Here is a 16850-nt window from a genome sequence, read left to right on the forward strand (position 1 = left end):
AAGTCCGAATACCTAGGGGTGTGGCTTCAGAGTCTGTTTCACTCAAGCACTCCAGGTGGTTGTTCCAGTCTTTGGCGCGCCAAAGTTTGAGACTGGTGGAGCGCCGCCCTTCCCTAAGGGCGCAGAGGCGTGGAGACCAGCGAGCGCCAAACTCTCATCCGCTTGCGCGCTAGACTGTGGCCAAAGACACGCAGCCCTGCGGCTGCTAGCAGCCAAATCTCGTGTGCGCCCCCGCACCGCGGGAACTAGTCGCCCGCCTCTCTCCTCCCGGCTCCCTTAACGCCGCGTTCTGCGCGCATGCGCACCGCGCCTTTCCTCTTCGCCGCTCCTTCAGCTGCCCTGGTTACCGTTGGTGTTTGCGAATTCCCTGCAGCACCTTCTTTGCTGGAGACCAGCGCCGCCGGGCTCTAGCAGCAGTTCGATACGCGCGCGCCCGCGTCACGTGGTGCGAGTCTCCCTCGCGGTCGCTGGCGGGCGGCTTAGCGGTGAAGAAGCAGCTGCGGCCACCGCTCGCCCTCCCACTGCGCCCTAGGGCGGGTGCGCGGATAAATATGGCGAAGTGGGGGTAGCTGGCGCCGAACCCGACGCGATGGGGCGAGCAGGTGGGGCGGTCGCCGGAGCCTCCTGAGCCACACGCCGGCGTGGTTTTCGTCGGCGATTTGACCTGGCGACCTCGGGCCGGCGCCCGATAGGTCAGACCACGGACTCCGCGGGTCGCCGAGGGCCCCGCCGAGAGCCGGAGGCAATGGATGAACAGAGCGTAGAGGTGAGGGGGGTTGAGAAGGGTGGTGGTTACTCTCCCTCCGCTACCCCCTGAGCCTTCTTTATTTGGGGCGCCCTGCCCTAGCCCTCCCTGTAGTAGAGCACCCCCACTCCGCCGCTGCGGGTGTAGTGAAGGCTGGCCCAGTGCGAAGGACGCCGTGCTAGGTCCGCAGCTCTTCGGGTGCCTTGTCAGGTGGTGGTATCCTGGCGTTTTCTGGGTATCTTGGCACCGTTACTCATTCTCAGGGTTTTTGCAAACTACAGTCTGGGAAGAGCAAAACTGCAAATTCATTAGATAGACGTGCCGTGCACTCGCTACCTGTTCTTGGGAGTTCAAGTGCAGATCCAAAACTCTCTCCAACTGGAATCATTCCTCCCCGACCCGTACATTTTGCAGACTTCTGCCCTTCCTAAATTGATTGAGGATATACTTTTATTATCCTATTTGTAGTTTTCTGGAACAACCTATTCTTTTATATTTGGCTCTTGTGAGCTGTGATTCCAAATGGTTGAGATATTTACTTAAAGGCCAGTAACATTAAAAAAAAAAGATTGCTTATTGGACCTAATTATTTAACAGTTGTCGAATTTTGAACTTTCCATTACCTTGGTCCTTAGTAAGTTGCAACTGTATTACAGGCACTCCAGTTGAAAGTAGTTCACCCAATGGTCTTATTGTCCACCCAACCCTCCCCCAGCGTCTGCATCTCACAGGTTCTTTCTGGTTCTGCAGAGTCATGATTGGACTAATGAATAATTTTCTCCTTAGTTCCTCCTCCGAAAGTGTTATAAAGGTTTTGTAACGTTTTCTTGGTTTGGGAGCGTTTAATTCTCCTGGGATGGAGTAAATAAATGTGAGTACGGTAAAAATAAAATATACAATAAGTTGCTTTATTTATGTCTGTTTTCTTGTTAGTTACTTCCTAAAATGATTTATCTGAGGCTTGCAAACTATCGTTTCTTCTATTTATTCTTCTTTTTTTCTTTTCAAAGCCTTCATGGGGCGACCACTAAAATTTTCCATAGGAACAAAATCTAAGGCTCCAATAAAAAGCTAGTTGGTTGGAGTATCAGGGCAAATTCAGATTTCTGGATTCTGAATTAGTTTCTTTCTTGATCAAAGTACACTCTGTTAGTATATGTATCTTTTTTAAAGGTTTTTTGTTTTGTTTTGTTTTAATTTTAAAAGCAGTCCATCCCCTTGGGGAAATTGCAGAAAAAGTTCATATAGTTCATTCAGTCAGTCCATCTTTTTTTTTTTTTTTTTTTAGCTGTTCTGCATCATAATAAGGATATTTTTTTCTATATCCTCAAATCAAGAAGTTTCTGGTGACTGTCATAATCTGTGTTAACTGTCCTAATTTTTCTTATTAACTGTCATAATTTAATATTTTGAAATTTGGGTTATAGCCACATTCTTGTGATTACAATTTATGCTTCAGTGATAATATTTGTGCACAAGTGTGTTTGCATTTCATGTTCTTTCCTTAGAATAGAGCCACTGTGAAGCTTAGGAAAGAAAAAGCACTTTTTCCAGATGTTCTGAGGTACACTGGGCCTTGACCAACCAAGTACTGATAAGACTTATTAAAACAGGTTATATCAGCCCAAAATTAATGTCAATGTTGAGTGAGTTGTTTTAAGCATGCTTTTTACTTTTGATTCAGTAGTCTAAATCTGGTGTACCTTACATTTTTTATTATTTTCAGAGCATTGCGGAGGTTTTCAGATGTTTCATTTGTATGGAGAAGTTGCGGGATGCACGCCTGTGTCCTCATTGCTCTAAGCTTTGTTGTTTTAGCTGTATCAGGGTAAGTTGCATTTCCTTCTACATGCCCTTAGTGTATATACGATGTGTTGTAAAAATCAACCATATTGTTTTAAAATTATTTTTTTTAAATGTTTATTTATTTTTGAGAAAGAGAGAGCATGAGCAGGGGAGAGGCAGAGAGAAAGGGAGACACAGAATCTCTAGTAGGCTTCAGGCTCTGAGCTGCCAGCAGAGCCCGATGTGGGGCTTGAACCCATGAACCATGACATCATGACCTGAGCCAGAGTAGGATGCTCAACCGATTGAAGCACCCCAAAATCGACCATATTTTTTATCTTTTTTTTTTTTTAAGTTTATTTATTGTGAGATAGAGAGTGAAAGAGAATCCTAAACAGGCTCCGTGCTATTAGTGTGAAACCTGATGTGGGGCTTGAACCCATGAACCTGTGAGATCATGACCTGAGCTGAAACCAAGAGTCAGACACTTAATCAACTGAGCTATCCAGACACCCCAGTTTTGTTATCTTTTTAATTTTTACATTTTGTCTCCTTTTAAAAAATGTTTTAAATGAATGTTCCTTAATAGGGAGACCATCACCATATATTACTTAGTACTGTGGAGGTGAGATAACTACCATGAAATGTCTAGAAATCAAAACCCATTATAATTTTAATATATTTATTAAATCATTGCACATTTAACAAGTACTGGTAAAGTGGTTGCCTGCATTGTGTTTGGGGTTGAAGACTTCTAAGATAAATGATGGAGTACTTGCCCTGAAGGAGCTTAAATCTAAGTGACTTAATGGGCTCCGTTTATACTGAAGAATGTATGTATAGTGTCATAAAGAGGCACTAACAAAGTGCTGTGAGACTCAGAGCTTATACTGTTGGATGGGTAGGATGGAGAAAAAGCTAATAATGGGTTCAGAGGTTTAGATTAAAATCGTATAATCTTACAGGTACAAGAGACTTTAGAGATTAATATAGTCCATTGGCTTTAAAACGAATGTAGGTGAACCCCTCAAAGAACATTATGAGGAAGCCTAAGATGTGAAGCAGAAGAACTTCTTTTTTGTGTGGAGGAATTCAGTAGCACATCCGCAAATCATAGTTAAAAACTGCCCTGCCCACATTACTCGCAGTAGGTTTTGTCTTTTACTGGGAAAATCAAAGCCATCTAACATGCTCTTCACCTCAGAATTTCTCTGTGGTTCCTTATTTCTGCCTTAGGAAGATAAATAAACCTTTGTTGAGAGTAATGGTTGTAACACTTAAATCACTTGCTTCCGGTCACACAGCTAACAAATAATAGAGCTGGATTTGAATCCAGGAAGTCTCGCTTTAGAGCCTGTGTTCTTTGCTTCTACACCATGTAGAGAAGACCAAGGTTATATATCATGCTAGTTCTTCCATTCATAAGCTGAGAAACTCAATTTTTCCTAGTCTTGTTTCTTCAGCTATAGAATGAGGTAACAAGATTTGCCTCACAGAATGGTTGTGGCATTAAATGAGATAAGCTAAAAAGCAATTTAGAAACTGTAAAGTACTGTCCCATTGTAAGGTGTTAATATTTTATTGTTAAAATAGCAATTAATAAATTTGGCATTATTTTTTATAAATGGTGAAACAGAAGCTGTGGAAATTAGGTAATTGGCCTGTATCACTCTCTCAAAATTAAAAAGAAGTGGGAAAATTTCATCTACCTTGGGAAATTTGATTTATTCTTGCAGGTTTAACTATCACTTCTCAGTGTATGGCTTTTAAATCTATTCCTTTGGCTTTGACTTTGCAGCACCTTGAACTTTGTTCCCGATCAAATTCTGTTTTTTTAAACTGATTCTTTTTGACTTCTTTTTGTTCTGTTCCGCCAGTCACTCAAACTTGAAACCTTTTACACCAATGATATTTTTTAGGTTTATTTAGAGAGAGCACATGTGCATAAATGAGTGGGGAAGGGACAGAGCAAGAGGGAGAGGCTCCCAAGCAGGCTTTGCACTGTCAGTGAGAACCTGATACAGGGCTTGATCTCCTGAATCATGAGATCATGACCTGAGCTGACATCCAAAGTCTAAGGCTTAACCAACTGATCCCTGGCACCAGTAATTTTTAAGTCCTGTCAGTTATTATCTTTTGCTTTCACTTACATCTGTCCTACTTTTCCATTCCATTATCATCCTAGCAGAGAAATATATACCTTTATTACCTCATACTTAGATAATTATAATTTCTTTATTAAAAGAATTTTTTTAATTGTTTATTCTTGAGAGAGAGAGAGAGAGAGAGAGAGAGAAAGAGAGAGAGAATGAGTGGGGGATGGGCAGAGAGTGGGAGACACAGAATCTGGAGCAGGCTCCAGGTTCTGAGCTGTCAGCACAGAGCTGGAGGCGGGCTCAAACTCACAGACTGTGAGATCATGACCTGGGCCAAAGTTGGTTGCTTAACTGAGCCACCCAGGTGCTCCAATCGTTTTTTTTTTCTTTCCCCAGAGAGAGAGAGAGAGAGAGCGAGCGAGCTTGTAAGTGAGCAGGGGAGGGGCAAAGAGGAGAAAGAGAGAATCCCAAGTAGGCTCTCCGCTCAGTGCGGAACCTGACGTGGGAATTGATCCCAGGACCCTGAGATCATGACCTGAGCCGAAATCAAGAGTTGGATGCTCAACTGACTGAGCCACCCAGGCACCCCTAGTTAGCTTTTAACTGATCTATCTTGAGTCTTTTTTAAAGTTTATATATTTATTTTGAGAGCTAGAGTGTGTTTGCTAGCTGGGGAGGGGCATAGGGAGAAGAGAGAGAGAATCCCATGCAAGATCCTCATTGCCAGTGTGGGGCCCTAGGTGGGGCTCGATCTCACGAACCATGAGATCATGACCTGAGCTGAAACCAAGAGTTGGATGCCTAACCGACGGAGCTACCCAGGCACTCCAAGTCTTTTCTTATCTGTGGTTCATTTTATATTCTGCTGCCATATTGATGTTTTCCAGAAATGTCATTTTTTTTTCCTTATCAGATTCATTGCCTTAATTCCTTAGAATATTATGTTTATATTCAGACCACTTGGATAATCTGGTTCTATTCTTTCTTTCTTTCTTTCTTTCTTTTTAATGTTTTATTCATTTGTGAGAGACAGAGTGAGTGAGGGAAGTGCAGAGAGAGAGAAGGAGACACAATTCAAAGCAGGCTCCAGGCTCTGAGCTGTTAGCACAGAGCCTGACGTGGGGCTTGAACTCACTAACTGTGAGATCATGACCTGACCTGAAGCCAGACGCTTAACCAACTGAGCCACCCAGGCACCCCTCTATTCTTTCTTTCTAAAGCTGTCTTGGTTCCTGAATGTACCATTCATGTGTTTATTCATTCAACAAATACTAATTACACATCTACTTGGAGTTAAGCATTGACTTCCCAGGGAGTTGACTTATTTACTACTTGGGATATGGACAAAAAGGTAAATAGACATATGTTAGATACCAGAAAGTGCTATGAAGAAAATGAAACTGAATAAGGTATAGAGTGGGGACTTTGAGGAGGGTATGAGCAGGTTGTTAGTTATTTTAGATAGTCTGTGAAGGGCTCTGAGAAGTGATATTTGAGCCAAGACCAGAATGAAATGTGGTAGTGATGTATTTACAGGAAGAAAGTCCCAGGCAGAGAAATCAGAAGGAGCAAAGCCCCTGAGAGAAAGAACAAAGAAGCCAGTGTGGCTGGAGCAAAGAGAGAAAGAGGGAAAGGAGATGAATTTGGAGATGGAGCTTAGGGCCTTGGTAAAGACCTTGGCTTTTATTTTAACTGTAATGGTACCATTGAAAGCTTTTGAATGATATGCAGTAATTTTTAAAAACTCACTTTTGCTGCTATGTAGAAAGTGGATTATAGGCACCATAGGTGAGAGAGGAAGTGAGGAGACCAATTTGGTTTAGACTCGAATGGTAACAGTGGAGGTGGTGAAAAATAGGGCAGTTCTGGATATGTTTTGAAGGTAGAGCCAGTGGATTTACTTACAGATGGGACATGAGAGTTTTATACAACATTTAGATGAATGGTTTTCTATTCTGAGAAAGAAGAAATTTGGGGAGGAAGAGTTGGGTAGGCTATAGATGTACAAGTTTTGTTTTTAAATATGTCAAGTTTAAGATTTTATACATCTAACTGGAGAGGTTGGCAGTTGGAAATATGAATCTGGAGTTGAGGAAGGGGATGTTAGTGATATCGAATTAATAGCATATGGATAGTATTTAAGGCGTTTGATGAGATCACCAGATTACCTGATAGGGAAAAGACTTTTTGCTTTGAACTCTGGGTCAGTCAACATTTAGAGGTCAGGAGGAGGAGGAGGATTAAGCAGGAGATAACAAGAAGGAGCCATGAGTGAGGCATCACAGAATTCAAGTGAAAAACATGTTTCAAAGAGGAGTAGGTTAACTGTGTTTTGTATTTCTGGTTCGGGATTTAACCATTGGATTTGAGAATGTGTAGGACATTGGTAACCTTGATGAGGTTTTAGTGGAATAATGAATATTCCACTATTCCATTATTTAGTGGAATAATGAAGACAAAATCTTGATGTCTGGGAGAGGGAGGCAAATAAGACAGCAAGTATAAAAACTCTAAAAATTTTGATGTAAAGGGGAAAAAAAAGGAGTGGGTTGAAAAGGTTTATATCTCATTGAAAGTGAACCAGTAGAGAAAGATTAATTAATGATGCTGGGGAGAGGGGATAATTACAGGAGCAAAGTCCTTGAGACCTGGGCATTCCACCCAACCAAATTGTATTATTTATTTGAATGCCTCTCCCTTCTCTTCCATCCCATCTCTGTTCATTTGACCATGGAAATTTAATTATCCATGACAGGCCAGATGCTTGTGTCACTGAATAAAACAGACTAAGGTCCAGACCCATGAATAGACTTGTCCAAAGTTATCTAGTGGTTTGGGACAGACCAAAACTGGACTCACTCCCAGGCCAGCACTCTACCTATGACTCTCTTGTGCTTCTATATGCATATACCAAAAAGTGGGAACATTGGCTGTATTTTCAGGCCAGGTCTCTTTTCATTCTTCCAGTTACTCTCAGTTGATTCTCCATCATTACCTGTTCTTATTTTTGTATTTTCACCCATTTTTTTGCCCCAGTCTTTTTCATCAAGTAGTTTTGGTTTTGTTTTTGACTCCTTGATTTTCAGCATTGGTAGCATTTTATGATTTCCTGTAAATATCGACTTTGTTTTCTTTTTAATATTGGAGTTTTAAAAAATTAGATATAATTGACATACAGTAAGCTGCACATATTTAAAGTGTATAGTGTGGTAAGTTTGATAAATGTATATACTGGAGAAACCATCACTACAAGATAGTGAACATACTTATAATCCTCAAAAGTTTCTTTGTACCTCTTGGTAATCCTTCCCTCCACTTGTCTTATTCCTAGGAAACCACTGATCTGCTTTCTGTCACTGTAGATAAGTTTGCATTTTTTGGACTTTTATAGAAATGGAATCTTATGATATGTTCTCTCATGTGTCCAGCTTTTTTCACTCAACAAAATTATTTAGAGATGTATCTATGTTGTGTGGATCAATAGTATTCCTTTTTATTGCCAAGTGGTAGCATCCCATTGTATGCATATGCCATAATATGTTTATCCATTCACCTGTTGATGGACATATCTGTGTCTACTTTTTGGTATTTACATAGAAAACTGCTATGAACATTTATATACAAGTATTTGAATGGGCTTAAACTTTCTTTTCTCTTAGGTAAGTAAATAGGAATGGAAGAGCTAGATTACATGGTAGATGTATATCTGTTTAACAAATTGTACAACTGTTTTCTAAACTAGTCTCATTTTAAATTCTTACCAGCAATGTGTGAGAGTTCTAATTCTTCCACATTAATGCCCACACTTGGTATGTTCAGTCTTGAATTTTAGCCATTCTCATAGATATGGAGCAGTACCTTAACATTTTCCTTTAAGATCAGGATAAAGATAGAGATGCCTACTTAACTTACGTTTATCCATTACCCTTTTCCCCAGTCCCGGTAACCACTATTCTTTCTGTCTCTGAACTAAGTACTTCATATAAATGTAATCATATAACATTTGTCTTCATATATTTTTTATTTAAAAAAAATTTTTTTTAACGTTTTATTTATTTTTGAGACAGAGAGAGACAGAGCATGAATGGGGGAGGGGCAGAGAGAGAGGGAGACACAGAATCGGAAACAGGCTCCAGGCTCTGAGCCATCAGCCCAGAGCCCGACGCGGGGCTCGAACTCACGGACCGCGAGATCGTGACCTGAGCTGAAGTCGGCCGCTTAACCGACTGAGCCACCCAGGCGCCCCTTTATATATTTATTTTTAAAGTTTTATTCCTTTTTTTTTTTAATTTCTTTTTTGTGTTTATTTGTTTATTTTGAGAGAGAGAGAGAGAGAGACAGAGCACGAGCAGGGGAGGGACAGAGAGAGAGGGAGAGAGAATCCCAAGCAGGCTCTATCCAGTCAGCTCAGAGCCCGACACAGGGCCTAGTATCACAAATGGCGAGATCATGACCTGAGCTGAAATCAGTAGTAGGACAGTTAACTGATGGAGCCACTCAGGTGCCCCTCCGTTTGAATTTTAGAATGGGTTTTTCTACTTCTGTAAAAAGCACCATTGTGGTTTTGATAAGAATTACATTGATACTGTAGATTGCTTTGGGTGGTATTGGGATTTTAACAGTATTAAATCTTCCAATACATGAACATGGGATGTCTGTTTATTTAGGACTTTCTTTCAGTGGTGTTTTGTAGTTTTCCATGTATAAATCTTCCAACTCCTTGGTTAAGTTTATTCCTAGGTATTTTACTTTTTTCTTTGATGTTGTAGATGTATTTTCTTAATTTCCTCTTTGAATTCTTCATTGCTAGCATATAGAAACATGTTTTTTTTGTGTGTGGGTTGATATTGTATTCTTCAACTTTGGTGAATTTGTTCATTTTGTTCATTAATACTAACAGTTTTTTGTGGAACCTTTAGGGTTTCCTACATACAAGATTATGTTATTGCAAACAATTAATTTTACTACTTTTCCAGTTGGGATGCTTTTGTATTTTTTTTCCTTGGTTAAATTGCTCTCGGTGAAATTTTTAGTATTGCGTTGGATAGAAGTGGTGAAAATGAGCATCTTTGTCTTTTTCCTGATCTTAAAGAAAAAGTTTTCGGTGTTTACCATTGAGTATGATGTTCACTCTGGATCTTTTATGTATGGACTTTATCAAATTGAGGAAGTTCTCTTTTGTTCCTTTTTCTTGAGTGTTTTTATCATGAAAGGATATTAGATTTTGTCAGAGAACTTTTATGCATCAGTTGAGATGATCATGTGGGTTTTTTCCTTCATTTTATTAATGTGATGTGTTATATTGAATGATTTTTGTATGTTGAACTATCTCAGCATTCCAGGTAGTAAATCCCACCTGGTCATGCTGTATAGTCTTTTTAATATACTGTTGAATTCGATTTGCTGGGCTCTTGTTGAGAATTTCCCTAGTCCAGTCTTGCAGAGTTAGGTATGTTGATTCTCTTGTTACCTGTGAGGAAACTTGAGCCCAGTCACATGTCTGGTGTCTTGCAGTCAGTAAGTGCCAGAGCTAGGAGTCAGACTCAGGTCTGAATACTGTCTAAAGCTGTGATTCTTCCATTTTAATGGAGAGAAATTCTTAAATTGAATGTGGGGAATTGCTCTACTATAATTTTTATTTTCTTCAATTTTTCTTGTGCATTAATAATGTATTGCTCGTTCTTACCTTTGGTTTTGGTTTGGGAGAAATCTTGTTTTTCCCAAAGTATTAAAATTACCATATTTATTTTGTGATTAAGTTAGATTATGGAATACAAGGTAAAAATGCCATAAATATTCAGAGATGGGAAAGATTACTAGCTTGTTATAGTTAGGAAAGTTTTATGGACCTAATTACTGGACATTCCCATGGGACAGCACATGGTGGGGGGGACATACTAGTAAATACACAAATATACCAAGCGTGGTGTATAGTGTAGCAATAAGCCTGTTTTGACTGGAACGGAGAGACATATTTAAAAATATGGACTGGTCACTCCCTGTCATGGTCCCAACCTTTAGAGAGCTTATAGTCTGGCAGGGCAGAGGAGACCGATAAATAAGTCAGTGTAATAAAGTATTATAAGCACAATAAAGGAAGAAGTACAGGTTGCTGTGGTAGTCTGTAGAGAGTCAGGGCAAGCTTTCTGGAGGAAGTGACATAAACTGAAATCTAAAGAATGAGTAGGAATGATATAGTTGAAGAATATCCTGGGGAGAGAGAGGAAATAAATATACCTAAAGCCTTAACCTTGTTGGGTTCCCTAGAGTGAGGTAGAAGGTGAGGCAAGAGAGGTGTGGGCTGAAACCAGCCCTAGAAGAGTGCTATGGATTTAAGCAGAGCATTGTTTGAGAGGAAGAAACCTGACCCAAATCTTACTTTTGCTGAGGGACCAAAGAAATAATCTTCGAGGTTATTAATAGAGGAATCCTTTTGTGTCTGTTTTCTTTTTCTTCCAGCTTTATATGGTTTGCTGTGAAGTACCTTTGTCCTTATTATCTCTTACCTTTTGTTGTCCTTTAAGGTTTCCTTGGGAATTTCATTTCTGAGTTATTTGACTTTAAAAAGCTTAACCATGATCCTATTGTTTTTGGAAAGGTATTCAAATAATCTTCACATCTCCTTTGTGTATGGTGTAAAACTACTCCCTATCCAGTAATAATTAAAACAATTAACTCAATAGAATTTGAAGTTTAGTGGAGATATTCTCTTATAAAAGCTTTTTATAGGGGCGCCTGGGTGGCGCAGTCGATTAAGCGTCCGACTTCAGCCAGGTCACGATCTCGCGGTCCGTGAGTTCGAGCCCCGCGTCAGGCTCTGGGCTGATGGCTCAGAGCCTGGAACCTGTTTCCGATTCTGTGTCTCCCTCTCTCTCTGCCCCTCCCCCGTTCAGGCTCTGTCTCTCTCTGTCCCAAAAAAATAAATAAGCGTTGAAGACACCACCTAAAAAAAAAAAAAAAAAGCTTTTTATAATTACATTACTGGACTGTAGAGCTCTTAAGATGTAAAGTTCTGTTGTATTGCTTATTCATATTTTAGGTCTAATGTATATATCCATAATTCATAATCCATATTCAAAATTAGTTAGCTTTTCAGAAAGGAATTTAGTAGTACCTTAGACTTTCTCAGGGATTTTATGAGAGATTAGATGGAAGTAAATCATCACTGTGGTTTATTTTCAGGGGTGGTGTATTATTACTGATTTTGTGAAGATTATCAACATCTTCCTTGGGATAATCACATATTCTTAAGATCACTTTCTTTCCTATGAGAGAAAAGCTTCTTAACTGTTTTGGAATTAGTTCTGTCCCTTTGAAAATTTGTCCCCATCATAATGATAATGAGAGGGAGATAGTAGATTGAATGCTATTTCTGTACGTATCTCTGTAATTAATATAAGCACTAGAGAGTTAAACTCATTAAATTTTGTATTTAAGTATTCAGTATGTACAAATTAAAGTAATAATTTTTCTATAATCAAAATCTAATTTTTTGCCTCCTTAGCGCTGGCTGACAGAGCAGAGAGCTCAATGTCCTCATTGCCGGTAAGTGTTTTGCTATGATTATTTGTGAATTTGGAAAATAGCAAGGTGATGGGATTAAAGTGTGCCTTAATATTCAGAGTTTTTTTTGCATTCTGTCACATTTCTCCTCTTCAAATACAGTTGAAAAGAAAATAAGCAATCTGTCTAGATAAATGCGAACTAATTTATCTGACTTAGAATTATGTAGAGTGCAGGGGCACCTGAGTGACTCAGTTGGTTAGGTGTCTGACTTTGGCTCAGGTCACGATCTCATGGTTCGTGGGTTCAAGCCCCACATCAGGCTCTGTGCTGACAACTCGGAACCTAGAGCCTGCTTCGGATTCTGTGTCTCCCTCTCTGACTCTCCCCTGCTCGAACTCTGTCTCTCTCTCTCTCTCTCAAAAATAAATAAACATTAAAAAAATAAAATAAAATAAAAGAATTATGTAGAGTGCATTAAGTACATTATTTACCATCTTTTATTTTTATTTTTTTAAAGTTCTTATTCATTTTTGAGAGAGAGAGAGAGCCAGAGAGTGTGAGTGAGCTGGGGAGGGGCAGAGAGAGAGGGAAACACAGAATCTAAAGCAGTCTCCAGGCTCAGAGCTGTTAGCACAGAGCCTGATGCCAGGCTCAAACTCACGAACGGTGAGATCATGACCCAAGCCGAAGCCAGATGCCCAACCGACTGAGCCACCCAGGTGCCCCTGTTTACCATCTTTTAGAGAAGCATTGTTTAACTTCTTGATTTTTATAATTAAAATACAACTGAAAAGTTCTCCAACTTTCTAATTAATACAGATAAATAAAATAAAAAGACTTCTATTTCTGATACTCCCTGCCTAATCTTTTCATTAAATAACACTTTGAAAAGAGATGGTTAGATTTTATTATGTATTCTAGACATTTTTCTAAGAGTATACTGATATGTATACATTTTTCTCAAAATACCCAAATGTGATATAATTCTATTTTGGGTTTTTTTTTTTTTTCATGTAAAATATGGTGGGACCTTCCTTGAAGATAGGTACATATATGTCATTTTTTTAAAAAGTGTGAATAATCCACTGTATGACTGTATGTTGATTTATTTAATATGCTTATATTCAGACACATTTAGATAATTTCCACTCTTGTTTTTTTCATATAATTGTGCCAGATTACATTGAAAGAAAGGTTTTTACCACTTACCGTTCCTAATAATAGATATAAAAGTGCCTTTTCCTCTGCCAATACTGGTTATCAATCTATCGTTTTTTTTTTTTTTGTCATTCCATTCAATGAAAAATAGTATCTCATTTTTAATATGCTTTTTTATTTTTTAAAGTTTATTTATTTATTTTGAGAGCAAGAGTGTGTGTGTGAGCTGGGGAGGGGCAGAGAGGAGAGAGAATCCCAAGCAGGCTCTGCACTATCAGTGCAGAATCTGATGGGGGCTTGAACCCATGAACCATGAGATCATGACCTGAGCCAAAACCAAGAGTCAGATGCTTAATTGAATGAGCCACCCAGGGGCCCAATTAATTATGCTTTTCTAAAAAATGATTGAAACTGAACATTTTTTGAGGCATATTTAGTTATATTTGTTTTGCTTAAACTACTTCTTCATCTCATTTGTTGCCCATTTTCATCATGTATTGTTTACTTTTTTTATATTAACTTTTAAGAAAGCCAGCACTATCAAACAGAAACTTTCTGTAATGATGGAAACGTTCTGTAACTTTGCTGTTTAATTCCACTGGGTACAGTTCAACAGTGGCAGTTCAACACTTGAAATATATTTAGTTTGACTATATAATGAAATTTTATTTTTTTTTAATAAATTGTTTTTTAATATTTATTTTATTTTTGAGAGAGAGAGAGACAGAGCACAAGCAGGGGAGGGACACAGAGAGAGGGAGACATAGAATCTGAAGCAGGCTCCAGGCTGAGCTGTCAGCACAGAGCCCAATGTGGGGCTCAAACCCATGAACTAACTGTAAGACCATGACCTGAGCTGAGGTTGGTTGCTTAACCGACTGAGCACCTGGGAAACAGAAGCCCCATGAAATTTTATTCTTATTTAATTTTAATTAAATTTTAGGGGTGCCTGGGTGGCTTAGTCAGTTGAGCGTTGACTCTTGGTTTCAGCTCAGGTTATGGTTTCATGGTTGTGAGATTGAGCCCCATGTTGGGTTCTGTGTGCTGAGCGTGGAGCCTGCTTGGGATTCTCTCTCCCTCCCTTTCTGCCCTTCCCCTGCTTGTGCGTGCTTGCAGTCCCTCAAAAAAATAAAAAAAACTTAAAAAAATAATTAAAATTTTAAATAGTCACTTGTGACTAGTGGCTGTCATTTTGGATAGTACAACTTTAAGGTATTGAGAATTCAATCTGTAATTGGAATTTTTTTTTGTAAATGACATTAATGTAAAAATAAGTTGCAAACCATACTTCTCATTCAGTCTGTTATTATTTTAATAGTAATATGGTATGAGTATGTTGTGAACTCTGTTTTGAGTATGTTTTTATTTGACAATTTTTTTTTGTAACTGTCTTCCTTCGCTTTGTATGTCATAGTTCATGCATGTTGTAGCATATGTTAGAGTTTCATTCCTTTTTAAAATTTTTAATGTTTATTTATTTTTTAATGTTTTTACTTATTTTTGAGACAGAGACAGAGCATGAGCAGGGGAGGGGCAGAGAGAAAGGGAGACACAGAATCTGAAGTAGGCTCCAGGCTCTGAGCTGTCAAACACAGAGCCCGACGCGGGGCTTGAACTCATGGACTGTGAGATCATGACCTGAGCTGAAGTCGGATGCTTAACCAACTGAGCCACCCAGGCGCCCCCTTTTAATGTTTATTTTTTAGAGAGATAGATACAGAGTGTGAGCAGGGGAAAGGCAGAGAGAGAGGGAGAGACAGAATCTGAAGCAGGCTCCAGGTTCTGAGCTGTCAGCACAGAGCTTGATGTGGGGCTCAAACTCATGAAATGTGAGATCATGACCTGAGCCAAAGTCGGATGGTTAACCCACTGAGCCACGCAGGAGCCTCAGAGTTTCATTCCTTTTTAAGGCTGATTATTACTCCATCATATATATGTATCACATTCCATTTATTCATTAATCTGGTAATGGACATTTGGATTGCTTCCACTTTGGGGCTAAGATAAATAATGCTGCTGTGGTCATGGGTGTTCATCTTTTCAAGACCTGCCCTCAGTTTTTTTTGATATATACCCAGAAGTGGTATTGCTGGATTATATGGTAATTCTGTTTTTTAATATTTTGAGGTATAGTTGGCCGATAAAATTGTAAGACATTTAAAGTGTACCTTGTGATGATTTGATATGTGTATGTATGTATTGTGAAAGGATTCTCCCCATTGATAGCACTTTCATCATCTCACATATTTACCTTTGGAATGTGTTTATGTTAGAAAATAATCTCAAATTCCTGAATTGGAGTATATGTACATATTTTTTCTCCAGTGCTCCACTCCAGCTACGAGAACTAGTAAACTGTCGTTGGGCAGAAGAAGTAACCCAGCAGCTTGATACTCTTCAACTCTGCAGTCTCACCAAACATGAAGAAAATGAAAAGGACAAGTATGCCCTCAACTTGTGTTTGAGTATTTCATAGATGTTGATAGGTGTTATTTTAACGACACTATTGAAAATTTTTTTCGTTTTATAGGTGAACACTTAAGTATTTTTCTCTTGGCATTGTATCAGTATCACTATTTTGAAAGACCCTTCTAACTCTTGATTGGGCTTCTTTTATTAGAGCCTCTGATAAAAGGAGTGGAACTGCTAGTGTTTGCTAAGTCTCTCTTCTTTGTTCTTGATGTCAGCTGGCCCCTCTTCCCCTTGGTCTGCTGAAGATGCATATAGGCCATTGATAAAGAATTGTTCTGATAAATTTCCTTTATTATAAAAGCTATGTTAAACTTGGTACTATGGAAATATGCTAAATATGCTAAATGAGCTTACAGATAGTATCTAATATGCCGTTTTTTTTATACTTTCATTAATTTCTTTTTGGTATTCAGATTACTTACAAATGAGAAAATAAAATGTAGACACATTTAGGTATTTTCTGTAAGCTCAGTGTACTCCATTAGTGAGAAGCTTTTTCTTTTTTTTTTTTAATGTGTATTTATTTTTGAGAGAGCAAGCATGAGCAAAGGAGGGGCAGAGAGAAAGGGGGGACAGAGGTTCAGAAGCAGCCTTTGTGCTGACAGCAGAGAGCCCAGTGCAGGGCTCAAACTCAAAACCTGCTAAGATCATGACCTGAGCCAAAGTCGGATGCTTAACTGACTGAGCTACCCAGGGGCCCCAGTGAGAATCTTTTTAAGAAATGCAACAGTATGTCTCTTTTATAGGCAATAGACACTTAAAAAAATTTTTTTTGTTATTGTAGTAAAATACGCTTATATAAAATATAAAATTTACTGTTGTAATTATTTTTAAGCATATAGTTCCATAGTGTTTAATATATTCACATTGTACAACCAATCTCCAGAACTTTTTCATCTTGGAAATCTGAAACTCTCCACCCATCAACCAATAATTCCCCATTCTCCTACCAGCCCTGGCAACCATCATTTCACTTTGTTTCTTTGAGTTTGACTACTCTGGATTACTCATGTTAGCAAAATTACGCAGTATTTGTCTTTTTGCTACTACCATCCTTGACTTTGCATAATGTAGCATATGTCAGAATT

At 38.9% G+C, this 16850-nt stretch overlaps 1 protein-coding gene across 8 annotated transcripts in view; it reads left to right on the forward strand.

Moving 5' to 3' along the window:
• Positions 1–291: 291 nt before the first annotated feature.
• The window catches only part of TRIM37 (tripartite motif containing 37), a 148295-nt gene continuing 131736 nt past the window's right edge, over positions 292–16850 (forward strand). For 3 of the 8 annotated variants that reach the window (XM_043583912.1, XM_043583911.1, XM_043583918.1), the window contains exons 1-4: positions 315–766; positions 2472–2573; positions 12131–12171; positions 15616–15732. In XM_043583912.1, coding sequence (XP_043439847.1) covers positions 746–766; positions 2472–2573; positions 12131–12171; positions 15616–15732 — 281 coding nt within the window. In that variant the 5' untranslated portion in view covers positions 315–745. Of the gene's footprint in view, positions 767–2471; positions 2574–12130; positions 12172–15615; positions 15733–16850 lie in introns of all 8 variants that reach the window. The other 5 variants (XM_043583917.1, XM_043583919.1, XM_043583913.1 and 2 more) reach the window with 4 other exon arrangements.

The sequence above is a fragment of the Prionailurus bengalensis genome, chromosome E1 (genome assembly GCF_016509475.1).
Source record: "Prionailurus bengalensis isolate Pbe53 chromosome E1, Fcat_Pben_1.1_paternal_pri, whole genome shotgun sequence".
NCBI lineage: Eukaryota > Metazoa > Chordata > Mammalia > Carnivora > Felidae > Prionailurus > Prionailurus bengalensis.